The 13,582-nt window shown below is 53.0% G+C and overlaps 1 protein-coding gene across 2 annotated transcripts in view; it reads right to left on the minus strand.

Moving 5' to 3' along the window:
• HSPG2 (heparan sulfate proteoglycan 2) overlaps nt 1-13,582 on the minus strand; it is a gene marked incomplete at its 5' end in the record, with an annotated part of 102,186 nt that overhangs the window by 34,648 nt on the left and 53,956 nt on the right. For both annotated transcript variants that reach the window (XM_080655376.1, XM_080655377.1), the window contains 10 exons: nt 2,007-2,093; nt 2,232-2,359; nt 3,939-4,052; nt 5,432-5,662; nt 5,846-5,926; nt 6,267-6,359; nt 11,846-12,037; nt 12,409-12,549; nt 12,861-12,955; nt 13,280-13,329. In XM_080655376.1, coding sequence (XP_080511502.1) covers nt 2,007-2,093; nt 2,232-2,359; nt 3,939-4,052; nt 5,432-5,662; nt 5,846-5,926; nt 6,267-6,359; nt 11,846-12,037; nt 12,409-12,549; nt 12,861-12,955; nt 13,280-13,329 — 1,212 coding nt within the window. The remainder of the gene's footprint in view (nt 1-2,006; nt 2,094-2,231; nt 2,360-3,938; nt 4,053-5,431; nt 5,663-5,845; nt 5,927-6,266; nt 6,360-11,845; nt 12,038-12,408; nt 12,550-12,860; nt 12,956-13,279; nt 13,330-13,582) is intronic.

A 13,582-nucleotide genomic window follows, 5' to 3' on the forward strand; every position in this document is an offset into this window, starting at 1 on the left:
GGGTGATCAGGTTGGCAGGCAGAAGTGGTTAGGGGCAATCAGGAAGGCTTAAATGGGCAGTCAGACATCCCTTGAGGAATCCCAGATTGGAGAGGGTGCAGGCTGGGCTGAGGGACACCCCCCTCCCCTGTGCACGAATTTCGTGCACCAGGCCTCTAGTGTGTGTGTGTGTGTGTGTGTGTGTGTATATATATGTGTGTGTGTGTGTGTGTGTGTGTGTGTGTGTGTATATATGTATGTGTGTGTGTGTGTGTGTGTGTGTGTGTGTGTGTGTATATATATATATATATATATATATATATATATATATATATGAGAACTGGTGCATGAATTCGTGCATGGGTGCGGTCCGGCCAGCCTGGCCAAGGGGAGGGGACACGGGTGGTTGGCCGGCCTGCCAGTTGGTTGAACTCCTGGTCGAGAGGACAATTTGCATATTAGCCTTTTATTATATAGGATAAACACTGAGTGGCCAGATTATTATGCGTTCAGAGATCATAATAATCTGGCCACTCAGTGTATATCCCAAGAAAAGAGAAACACCAATCAGAAAGGATATATGCACCCCTATGTTCATAGCAGCACAATTTACAATAGCTAAGATTTGGAAACAGCCTAAATGCCCATCAGCAGATGAATAGATTAGAAAACTGTGGTATATCTATACAATGGAATACTACGCTGCTTTAAAAAAAGAAGGAATTCTTACCATTTGCAACTGCATGGATGGAACTGGAGAGCATTAAGCTAAGTGAAATAAGCCACTCAGTGAAAGATAAATTCCACATGATCTCACTCATTTGTGGAATATAAAGAACATTATAAACTGATGAACAAAAATAGATACAGAGGCAAAGAAGCATTGAACAGACTGTCAAACTACAGCGGGAAGGCAAGGGAGGGTTGAGGGGGGGCGGTAAGAGACCAACCGAAGGACTTGTATGCATGCATATAAGCATAACCAATGGATGCAAGACACTGGGGAGGGGAGATGAGGGCATGTGCCAGGGGGTAGGGGAGGCCGGGGGGAGGTCAATGGGGGGAAAAAAAGGAGACATATGTACTACTATTTGTAATACTCTAAATAAATAAGTAAATGAATGAATGAATGAATGAAAGAAAACTACATGAGAGTGAGGAACATGTATTGGGGCTGTGAATGCACAGACCCAGCCCTGAGAATGAGGAGGCTTCCCAGAGAATGGGGCTTCTGAGCTGTTATATTCCCTGGGACCTGTTATGTTCTCTCTCTCTCTCTCTTCCCCTCTTTTAATATATTTGTATTGATTTTTTACAGAGAGGAAGGGAGAGGTTTAGAGAGTTAGAAACATCGATGACAGAGACATTGATCAGCTGCCACCTGCACACTCCCTACTGGGAATGTGCCCGCATCCAAGGTACATGCCCTTGACCAGAATCGAACCTGGGACCCTTGAGTCCACAGGCTGACGCTCTATCCACTGAGCCAAACCAGTTAGGGCTGTTATATTCTCTTTAGGCTACTTATCAATATTTGTAATTATATATTTGTATGATCACTTTTTTTTTGCTGTTTTCTCCCCCATTACAGGTGGTAGACTACACAGAACTGTGATGGAATCTGTTTTGTTCACCACTGTATCTCCAACACCTTCACACACTACACGTCACATAGTAAGTGCTCAATAAAAATGTGCTGAATGAATGAGTGAAGCTGAGCCTTGAAGGCTAAACAGGAGCTAGCCAGAAAGGGGACATTTAAGGGTGAAGAATGTTCCATGTAAAGGAAATAGCTCGTGCAAAGGCCTGAACATTAAGTAGTCACGAAGTTCAGCCCAACTAGAGCAGAGTTAGGTGTTGGAAGTGGATGAGACTAAAGAGTGACAAGGCTACCCAAGGGCAACAGGGAATCAAGGGGAGGGACATGATCCTGGTGGAGAACCTTCTTAGCAGCACTCTATCTAGGGCTCTCACTTAGGAATTTACCATAGACCCCCTCCCTTCACCCTTCCTATTTGCAAACTTACTGCTCACAGTACTGGCCAGTGTAGCCAGGTTCGCAGGCTGTGCAGCGGTACCCACCAGCTACCTGGCTCTCACAGGTACGGGAGAACCTGGGATAGAGGAGGCAAAGGTCAGGCCATGGGATGCCCACACCCCACCCTGCTCCCTTCACTCTGCCCTGAAGGCCAGTGCAGTGCCCTCTGCCCCCAGTGGGAGTTCTTCCTTGGGCCTTGAGCAAGGGCACCCACATGTTCTCCGGGTTGGTCAGTGGGCAGGCACAGGGCTGGCAGTCCTCAGGTGTTCCGGCCGTGGCATCTCCATAGTAGCCAGGTGCACACAGCTCGCAGAACTCCCCAGTGGCGTTGTGCTGGCATTGCTGTGAGGTACAAAGACGTCAGCCACTCACCCTTCGGCAGAATTTATGAAAAGCCTTACAATTTTGGAATCCTTTGATCTGGAAATACCATGTTTGTGCATTTATCTTAAAGACTGTTTAGCTCAGTGGTGTTTTTAGAAGCAAAATGCTGGAAATAAACCTAAAAATCCATGAAGAGAGAACTAAAACAACACCCACCCAAATATCTAACGAAGGATAATGTTGATTACATTTCTTACGTTTTCTCCCTAAACACCTGTAATATCACAGGAAAAGTAAAGGGGTACACCTGGGTATGTGGAGAGTTTTAAAAATAGATGCTTTATTATAAATACATGTGGGTTAATAGTCTTCTCCGAAGAGATTCATGTTTGTTTGATTAATGTACCACGTTCCTTGCTCTGTCAACCACCTAACCCTGACCACATACTGCAGGGAGGCTAAAACACCCCACTCTGAAAAGTTCAGGTATAAAAAAGTACTTAATGATATGGAAAGATGTTCATGACCTTGTAAGTGAAAAAAGGTCACTAAACACAACGATCCTATGTTCATTTGGAAAACAAAAGGTATATTAATATGTACAGACATCGGCCCAGAAAAAGAGCCAAAGCCCTCCACACTGATGTTGACAGTAATACCTCCAGGTGGTGGGACTACAGGGGGTTTTTACTTTATTTTTGGGTTATCTCTGTAGTCTGACTCGTCTACAGAGAACATGTGTCACTTGGATGATAAAAAATTGCAGGTACCAAAGTTTTCTTTATAAAGACAGATGCTATCCCAGCCCCAGCCGGTTTGGCTCAGTGGAGAGAGCATTGGCCTGCAGACTGAGGGGTCCCAGGTTCGATTCTGGCCAAGGGCACATGCCTGTGTTGCAGGCTTGATCTCCAGTAGGGGGCATGCAGGAGGCAGCCGATCAATGATTCTCTCTCATCATTGATGTTTCTATCTCTATCCCTCTTCCTTCCTCTCTGAAGAAGGAGAGAGCATCGGCCCGCAGACTGAAGGGTGTCAGGTTCAATTCCCATCAAGGGCACGTACCTCAGTTGCGGGCTCGATCCCTGGCCTCGGTTGGGGCACGCTGGGAGGCAACCAATTGATGTGTCTCTCTCACATAGATGTTTCTCTCTGTCTCTCCCCTTCCCTTCCACTCTCTCTAAGAATCAATGGAAAAATATCCTTGGGTGAGGATTAACAAAAAAAATCTATAATAATAAAAGTGTAATATGCTAATTAGACTGATGGCCGAACAGCGGAACGACTGTCCGGATGACCTTCTGGACAAAGCCAGGGCTGTGAGGGCCAAGACCCTTGCATGAATTTCGTGCATCAGGCCTCTAGTAAATAAAGATGGATGCTATTCCATTGTTCTGGCTACCCCATCATGCCTGCTGCCACTCAGTGATCAGACCTGCTGGCCTAGGTGCTCTGTCCCACAGGCCATGCCCCATGACCTTTGCCCCTGGACCTAGGCCGACCTTACCAAGCCCATCCCCTTCCTATCCCACAGCAAGCCCTGGTACTCCACCCAGGCCCAGCCAAGCTGACCCCTGCCCTGGCCCTGCTTGCTTCTTACCGAGCAGGCCCCAGTCTCTGGGTGGCACAGGTCCGAGTGGCCGTTGCATTCACACAGCTCACAATGGCCGAGGTAGAGCCCACTCCCAGTGCGTGTGTAGCCCGGGGCGCAGTCCTGGGCAGGGAGAGAGGAAGGTTGGTCTCCATCTACAGTGCAGTCCCATCCAAAGCCAGGAGACCCAGAACCCAACACCCTCCATCCCTTCCCACCATCTAGACTCTCACTGGCTCTGGGAGGGAAAATCCCAGGCCCAGCCCTCCACCCCCTCGCCCTCTTCCACGTCTTCGTCTTCACTTTACACTCCAAAGCTGGATGTTGTCTGAGCTCATCCTGGCATCGCCTGCCACTTAAATTTACTGAAATAATAGTCATCCTGAATGGAGAACCCATATGCATCCCAGGACTCTGTTCCTGAAAATTCTGGCAGCGTCTTTATTGAAAAAATGTAACCCTCGATGGAAAAGATTTGGAACGAGCCCTTGAAGAGCTTCACAACCATTTGTACATTCATTAAATACAGCGACAGAGGCTGCACACATACAACCAAGGATGTTTTTACTCATTCTCGGTGAGTAGTCATGGGTTCTGAAAACAATGAACTGCTGTTCGCCAACCCTTCTTTGAAATCTCTCCAGGCCCTCCCTCTCTCCCCGGCCATTTCAAAGGCATGTTTATAAATCTGTTTTGCTTCACTGCAGAAAATGTGCACCAAGGATTCTGCTTTCCCCAGGGGGTTCTCCTTCAAAATGTATTAAATTTTATAATTTCAAGGGATCTAAAGTTCATGTACTTGGGTTTGAAAATTCTTGTGGCCACAGTAAAGGTGCACCGATGTAAAACTGCAGAAATGTGGACTTCCCACAGTGGGGTTCCCGAGTGGGTGGGGGGGAGGCTGTTTCCATGGTGGACCATCCCATTGCCCTTCCTCCCAATAGGACTCCCCATCTTTCCCCCTGCCCCATCCATCTCACTCACCATTGGCAGAGGGATTTTCCCGGGGCCCAGCTCCCATTGGTAGCCTTGTTCCAGGCCTAAGGAAGTTCCCACACCCCACCCCGGCTTTCCAGGGGCGACCCTTCTGCATCACAAGCTATTTCCCCAGACATTCCTCTGAGCTTCTGCCTTCCTACCTAGAATCCTATCCCCTCCCCGCGGTCCCGCCTCTCTCTGAGACACTTCCACGCTCTGCTTTGGGCTAGAGCACTGCGTGTCTCCGCATGGGCTGCCTGTCTCTGGTGGGCACCCTGAGAGCACACGCTGGGTCTTAACCTCCGGAGGCGGTAGCTGTGTGCCCTCAGTAAGCCATTCACCCTTCAGTGCCTTTATTTTTAAAAAACCTGTTAAAAGGGGATAATTACACATTTCCAGGGCTGTTGGGGAGAATAAATGAGATATTGCAGAGCATATTAAAGGTATGACTCGTCAAATGCCAGTTGACCAGCTTGCTGACCCAGCTGCGCCAAAGTAGAGGTGTCTGGGCTGGCCACGCTCACCTGGCAGGACAAGCCCACGTAGCCTGGGGGGCAGCGGCATTCCTCCACCTCCAGGGCCGGGGGTCCCCTCGAGGGCCCGGGCTGGGCGACCTCCAGGCTGACCCCGCTGATGCTGGCTGCCAGGGGCACCGAGGAGAACGTGGCCCGGACCAGAAGCTCGTCCAGGTCAGCCAGCGCCATCAGGAGGTGCTCGCGTGTAGCTGGCTGCCCGTCAGGCCGGCGCCAGAATTCCTGGGTGGGGGGACGATAGCACGTGTGGGTGAAGGGGGTCAGGCCCCGCCTTCTAGGCACTGGAGGAGGACTCTGAGGTGAGGATGGGGGAGAGGGCAGCAGGGTGGCTGGCGTCAAAGCCGGGCTCCCAAGCAAGGGTGGGGATGGGGGAGAGTCGGACACAGGGTGGCCGGTGCCCCTTACCTCTCGGAAAACAATCTCATAGCTCTTCCTCTCGGAGCCCTGCAGTGCTGGCTGGGAGGCCACCAGCATGATGTTGTTGCCCTGGGAGACACCAGTGGGATTTGGAGGGGAATGAGGCGCTCTTGGGAACAGTGGAGTCCTCCACCAGTTCCAGACTCTCTGTACCACCAGCTTCCCACGCTCCAATCTCCCAGCTCATGTGCCCAAAGGAATCTGGCACATGCCCACTGCCCCCTTCTCCCGGGCATCTGCCTGGGTGGTGTGCAACCAGATGTTGAGGTGGGAGCATGGGGTTACCCCCCTCTCTACCCCCCCCAGCCCCTGCCAGGCCAACTAAGTGCTGGATGGAAAGGACAGAAGAAACAATGAGGGTGCCCCCTGGCCTGCCCTCAGCCCACCCAGCATGGAATCGGGTGCTCACCATGATCTGGATGTCAGGGTCAGAGAGCGAGCTGCCCTGCGCCCCGGCTGTGTAGGACAGGGTGTACCGCAGCTTCCCGCCATAGGCCGCCACCTGCAAGAGGCAAGCCCGGCAGTCACAGTCTGATTGCCCTTCTCTGGTGAGGGGGCAGAACCTCGCAAGGTGCTTTTGTACCTGTGCTGTCTCACCCACTACCCACACAGAGGCCGGGCAATAGGCCTGGCCCGTGGCTGCCTAGGAGACAGGCCATCACTCAGTTCCCTCACAGCCTGAGCTGGTGGCAATGACCCTGAGCAGCCTCTTTTCTGCTTTTGGGGCTCCCCATTTCCAAGTGCCTGACAATCACAGCAAACATGCTCCAAGTCCCTGTCCATTAGAAGGAACTACCCACAAAGCAGGCAGGAGTAACGACAGTGACCACCCAGGGGGGCTGCAAAAGGTCCCAAGTTCTTAGCCAGGGGAATGGGGCTGAGGGCGGCCCTCCGAGGTCTTGTCCCTGGGCAGGTGGGCTTTGTTTGCTCAGAATCCATTCCTCGCTTTTGGCAAACTGCAGCCTTGGTTTCCTTGAAAAGAAACTGTGTCCTACATGCAGGCCGTGTAGTTTGAGCAGAGACATGAGCCAGGCCTGGCCAATCCGCACATCCCGTCACTCCCCCTCTCCACTCCATCAGATGTGGACATGTGAACCTGGCTCATCTGCTCTTTCTACTGGAACAGAGGAACTTCCTTTACCAGCTATCCTGGAACCCGCAGGAGGACACCACCTGAGACAAAGTCCTAGTGACCCCCTGGATCCAGCCATGCCTGGTACCAGACACTCTTGCACTCTGGAGTTACCTGAACCAATAGATTCCTTTCTTTGTTGCCCACAAGCCAGCTGGACTTAGGTTTTCTATGGCTCACAATGAAACAGCCCTTAGGTCTGCCACCGAAGGCTTTCATGTGGGCAGCCAGAGCCTCAGCTCCGCCCCACAGGACTTCCCTTTCTGTCCTTTGCCACCAGGGCGGATGTTCAAACCAATACCACAGTGCATCACGCCTAGCCCATGTGTTCATTTGTTTGTTCATTCAGTTGTGAGCATTTATTAAATGTCTTTGGACGACATGCCAGTCCTGGGCTACACGGGCCCTGAGGATGCTCTCCACAAGCTCAGGGTAAGGTAAGAAGTTCAGGGCCATCACCAGATAACCATGAAACAACTAGTTTTCTGTTTGCTTTGGATGCCACGTTCAGGACCAAGCTGCAGGCCTGTGCAGCAGGGTGGCTAAGGGAGCAGACTCTGCTGTCTGAGACCAGGGTTCAAATCCAGCTCTACTGACTGGACGGCCTTGGACAAGTCACTTAACCCCTGAGTCTTACATTCCTCCTATGGAAGTGGGAGTAAAAATAATACCCGCCCTGGGAGAATAGCATGAGGATTAAGTGCCACAGGCCACGTAAAATACTGCACTCAGCACGGTGCCTGCGGCACCCAGCCCCAGGGCGGCCATCCCCATCCCGTCCAGCTCCACCCGTGGCTTCAGCAGAGCTTCCCCATCCTCAGTCCCCTGGGCCAGACTTTCTTGTCGGCTGCTCTGCGTGTTATTTTATTATAAATTATGTGTATTCTTTAGAACAGCAGTCGCCAGCCGGTGATCCGTGGACCACTGGTGGTCTGTGAGGTCCGAAAGGTTGGCGACCGCTGCTTTAGAAGACTCTAAGTCAGTTTTGGAATAAGAGGGAGGTAATGCCAATGTAACACTAATGTTAATAATAATGCTGCTGGTGCTGATAACAGGCAGGATAATCAGACTAACAGGGAGCGCTGAGGCCAGGGTCTACGCTCATCTACAATACAGCTACAGCGCACAGTGAGTGCTTAATCAATGCTTCTTGAATGAAGGAATGTAGTGCCAAGAGCTAGTTCAGTGACGCAGGGTGGAGGGAGCCTAAAGGAGGGGAGTCTCCCTTTAAGGCAAGGCAGCCCCTTCGCCAGTGTGGCCACTGAAGAGCAAGTGCTGAGCTGGGTGTAATCTCAGCGACTCTGACCTAAATGTGGAACCCCAGGCAAGTCCCTTCCCCTCTCTGGGCCTTGGTCTACCCATTTGATCATGAAGGGCTTTGACAAAGGGCCCTCTAATATTTCAGGATTCGATGACACCCCTGAACCCTCCCAACTCCCTGTTACCTTGTTCCCCAGGAAGGCTCGGGGCAGCTGCCAATAATAGAGGCTTTCAGGAAGCAGAGAGAAGCCTTCGTAGGAGAGAGAGAACTAGGACAGAAGGACAGGCAGTGAGAGCTGAGGGAGCAGGTGCGGGGCACGAGGGCCGAGGGACAGAGCCCGCACCCCATCACCGAAGTCCCAGCCCAGCTTTTGGACAACTTGCTTCCCCTGTCTGGACCCAACACCCCAACTGCTCTCGCTGGGCGGGGTTTGGGTCCGTGCCTCCTGTGGACCCCAAGGTGACAGACGCAACACACCAGAAAACATTTTTAAATGTCATGGCAGGCTTAAAGTGTACTTAAAAATGCATAGCTGGCATAACTGAGTTGTTACATGATTGATTTAAAGGAAAATCTGAACTAAATACCAGTCCAGGCAGCGTGTGGAAACACCAGAAATTGTAAAGTTGGTTCAAAACCAATGTCTAGAGAACATGGTGTGTGTGGGTCTTCGGGGGGTGCCTTGGCACATACCTGTGAGCCTATGGAAGACAGAGGAGCGGAGGAGGAGGAAGAGGAGGAAGAGGAAGAAGAGGAGAAGGAGGATGGAACTGCTCGCAGAGCAGCTGCAGGCTGGGGATGGGGCAGGAGCCCGGGGGCAGGGGGGTGAGGTTGGGCAGCAAAGCTGGAAAGGAGCTGCCAGATCTCAGCGTCCATCCTCTTCTGGGCCTCGTCCACCTGAGGGACCAGGAGAGGGAGGACAGAGGAAGGAGCAGAGAGGGATAGAAAGGATGTCATGAGGCTTTGCCTTCCCGCAGGCCACGCCTGGCCCAGCCAGCCACCTGCTTCTGTTTTATCTGTTCACAACTGCTGATGCCTGACGTTCTGGCCCTTGTACCCGCCACCCTCTTGCTCCTCGTGAGCCTAATGGGGCTTGCCCGGGACGGGCTCAGGTGACTACGGGCTCTGGCTATGGAGAGAAGCACATTTAGAGGGTGCCTGGCAAGAGAGGGGCAAACCTAGAGGCATCTGTGGGAAGGAGGAGCTCCTTGGGCCTCACTCTCCATGCGTACCCACGGTGCCAGGCCAAGCCATTCATGGCTCTGGAATGTTTGCCAAGGGCAACACTGGAGTGGACTGGGCATCAGGCTGGGGCCTTGTCTGGCATGGGGAAAGTGGCCCAGGAAGGCCAGGGCCTCGGCTCAAGGCTCCTGCTTGGCCTAGGCTCCCTGGGGCCCCTGACACAGCCTGTTCAGGCCAGGCCCTGATTACCTGTGATAGATGCTGTGCCCGGCCCCGGCCCTCTGGGGGTCCTGGGATCCTCCCAGTAGCCACAGCTACCCGCAACTGCTCCTCTGAGAGGGACGTGCGGTTCTGATGGGTAGAGGGCATAGGCCGCTCAGACCTCTCAGGACCTAGAGCTGGAGGCCTGGGAGTGTCCTCTCCCGGTGGATATCACGGCCAGAAAGGCTCACACTGATTGGGGAGAAAGACGCATGCTCCTCTCTCCAGGCTGGCACACACGGGTTAACGCCAGGCTGCTAGAGGCGGGTATGCACACAGAGGGTTAATGGAGGCTGCTTGGGAGGCAGTGCTGGGATAACCTGGGGGCCAGGTATAGTCATGTGGTGTTTAGCACTGAGTTAGTTTCCCTGCCACAAGGCCACCACTCTGGCCACCAGATGGTTGGCACCAGAACTGGACCACACAGCAGATAAGGCACAGCCACCTCCTGACTCTAACTCCTAGCATCGCAGGGGCTTGGGCACAACAGTGGCACGACCGGGAAGCCAACGGACACTACCTGGGTTCATGCACACCCACAATGCCTTGGGCACTGGGCATCTCCTCATGCGGGGCTGAGGGCATCCAAAAACACACCATGCCCATGTCACATCAACTTCACACCACTCCGATCACGGGCCTACCTGGTGAGCCCGGCGCAACCGCGCAAAATATGCCTCCCTCTGTGGGGCACAGGGAAACACCAGGAGAGGAGTCAGAGAGAGAGGTCTAGGAGTTGCAGGCCAGGCCAGGGGAGGAGGAACCCGAGAAGGGAGAAGAGACTAGAAGGCAGCCAGCCCTGGGAGGAGGCTGGGATACTTGGGTCTTTCCAAGGAACAAGGACAGGACAGCTCGAGACTCCACCTCCTAACTGTCCCTGACCTTCCTGGGGCCCTGGGTGAGAGAACATATCTGCTTGAACACCAGCCTCAGCCAACAGGGGACTCCTGGACCAGGACCCCCTTTCTCTGGGTGCCACCAGATGACCATGACTACTCAAGGAACACATTTGGGCTAGCTGCCCTGGAGTCCTCCCCTAAAACCCTGCACCCCACAGTACCACCATCACCACCCACTAGACCATGACTCTGGAGTAGCAAAGACATGCTTGTCTCTGACTAGTGTAGTTAAGGGGGGCCTCGGACCTGGGTGTGAATCCCAGCATGGTCACCTTCTGGCTGTGGGAGCTCCGGCAAGCTGCCTAACCTCTCACCCGAGTTTCCTCCCCGATGAAGTAAGGCAGTCGTAGTACATAGCTCACACAGCTGTGATTTGTGATACATAAATAAGTGCCTGGAACAGTGCTGAGCATGGAGTAAGAGCTCAATAAATATGACCTACAATAAGAATTATTATTATGCCCAACACCAAGCACAGAGCCATTAGCACAGGTGAATTTTCAGTGAGCAAATGAACGAAACTGAAACTGTGTCTTATTTGTCCTTGTGTTTCGTCCAGGACCTAATTGCATTGAGAGCTAATAATCACTAACAGATGAGCACTTCCTATGAGCCGGGCACGATCTGCAATCCTCCCAGCCACCCTGGAGCTGAGGGTTATCAAAAGGCAGCCAGCTGGTAAATGGTAAGGTCTAGACCAGTGGTTCTCAACTTTTCTAATGCCACTACCCTTTAATACAGTTCCTCATGTTGTGGTGACCCCCAACCATAAAATGACTTTCGTTGCTACTTCATAACTGTAATTTTGCTAGTGTTATGAATCGTAATGTAAATATCTGTGTTTTCCGATGGTCTTAGGCGACCCTGTTAGCGGTTTTCACAGGTTGAGAACCGCTGCTGTAGAGCCTAAGACCATCGGAAAACACAGGTATTCACATTACGATTCATTAACAGTAGCAAAATTACACTTATGAAGTAGCAACGAAAATAATTTTATGGTTGGGGGTCACCACAACATGAGGAACTGTATTAAAGGGTAGTGGCATTAGAAAGGTTGAGAACCACTGGTCTAGACTGAGGCCTATCTGACCCTAAGGCCTGTGCACTTAACCAAATTGTGGCTGACACCTGCCTGCTGGCCCAGACTGCTCTGAGGTCAAATAGCTCTGAGTCCCCACTGGCCCCAAGGCTCAGCAGAGGCCTGGCCCAAAGATGACGATCAGGGAGGGCCTGCCAGCTGCTGCATGTCATACCTTGTCTCCCTGGTATGTCTCCGGCAGCTGCCAGTAGAAGGATTCGTGACCAAGTTGGGCGAAGTTGCCAAAAGAGAGCTGGGTACCCTCAGGCACGGGTTCCACGGTGAAGCCTCCTGTCAGGCGGCTGTTCCGCTGCGGATTCACCAGGGCAAAGCCTTGGAAGTCCCCGGGGGCAAAGTGGGTGGAGATCTAGAAGCAGGTGGGTAGGTGTCAGCCTGGGCACTGGGGCTGGCACCTTGGTGAGGGAGGGGCATGGGAGGACATGAGGGAAGGTAACGGGGACGGCTGAGATAGAAACAATGGAGGAATGGGGAAGACAATTGGGGAAAGGAGGGGATTGGGCCCAGTGCTGACAAAAGCAATTATGAGATCTTCGGGAGTATTAGGGCAGGGCGAGTGTTGCTGGGATCTGTACCGACATGGCAATAATGGAGGCATGGGTATAAGTGTCCTCATAGACAGTGGGGATGCCCCTGGGCCAGGGTTCTGATTTGCCCCAGTGACGAGTCAGGGAGAGGCAGGTGGCAGGCCCCAGTGCAGGGGTGGGCACAGGCTCTTACCAGGTGGCGGGTGTAGGAGGAGCTGGCGCACTGCTGGCTGATGCCCATGCAGAAGCAGGGCAGGCAGCCGTCAGGGTTGCTGGCGCTTAGGTAGAAGTAGTGGGGCTGGCAGTGGCTGCAGGTGAGGCCTTCCACCCGGGCCTGGGAGGATGGATGAAAAGGTGGGTGCAAGGGAACTAAGCTGGGTCTCTTGCACCTCCAGCCACCTGTGAGCTCAGTCTTCCCAGCCATTTCCAGCAATTCTGGGAGCCCCTTTTGCTCCCATACCCAGGCCCCAGATCCCATCAGCTGCTGCCTGACTTCCCACCAGTCTTGGAGGCGTGGGGCAGAGAGCAGCCCTCTGAGGGTAGGTGGCCAGGGCACAGGAACAGTCCCGAGGGTACGGTGAGAAGGCCTGGTAACTGCTGTGGCTGCAGGTCAGGGCCTCATAAAGGGCTGGGCTTTAGACTAACCTTGCACTGGCATTGGCCAGCAGTGTCACACTGGCTGCTGATGCTGCCCTGGGGGTCACAGGCACAGCCAATTGGCTCTGGCATTTGGCCGTCTCCTGCAGTGGAGGGAAGCCACAGCTGGAATCCCAAACCCGCTACCAAGCACTCCCATTTCCACCACCCCGGGTCATCTAACTCACCGCCAAAAGAGGGAGTGTTTATTTCTGAACGCCCACCACGGGTAGGCCTTCTACACATTCACAGCAGCCCTCTAGCATGGGGGTGCCTTTTACTATCCCCATTTTATAGGCAAAGAAGCTGAGGCTCAGAAAGGGAAAGTCACCTGCCCCAGGGGGAAGGAGAACAAAGGCTCTGTCCTAACTTCACCCCTGGGGCAGACTGGGTAGCCCAACCCTAAAGGCTTCCCCAACCATACTCACTTCGGCATGGCTGGCCCTGGCTGGGGTTGCCATAGTAACCTGGGGCACACCTATGGAGAGAGAAAGCACAAGGTGAATGGAGGGCAGAACCAGAGAATCCTGGTGAGCCTGCTCTGAGTCAGGGATCAATGACCTCACAGCGCTGGAAGAAACCAATCAGCCTAACTCACCCATTTTACAGCTGGGAGAAGAGCAGGCGTGTGCCCTAGACCACGGAGCCAGTGTAGTTAGCATGCTCAGGCCTCAAACCTATGCCCTCCACAAGAATGAGGGGTTTTCTGGGAAGACTCTGGCCAGCGTGGG

Source organism: Plecotus auritus (assembly GCF_963455305.1).
Source record: "Plecotus auritus genome assembly, chromosome: 2".
NCBI lineage: Eukaryota > Metazoa > Chordata > Mammalia > Chiroptera > Vespertilionidae > Plecotus > Plecotus auritus.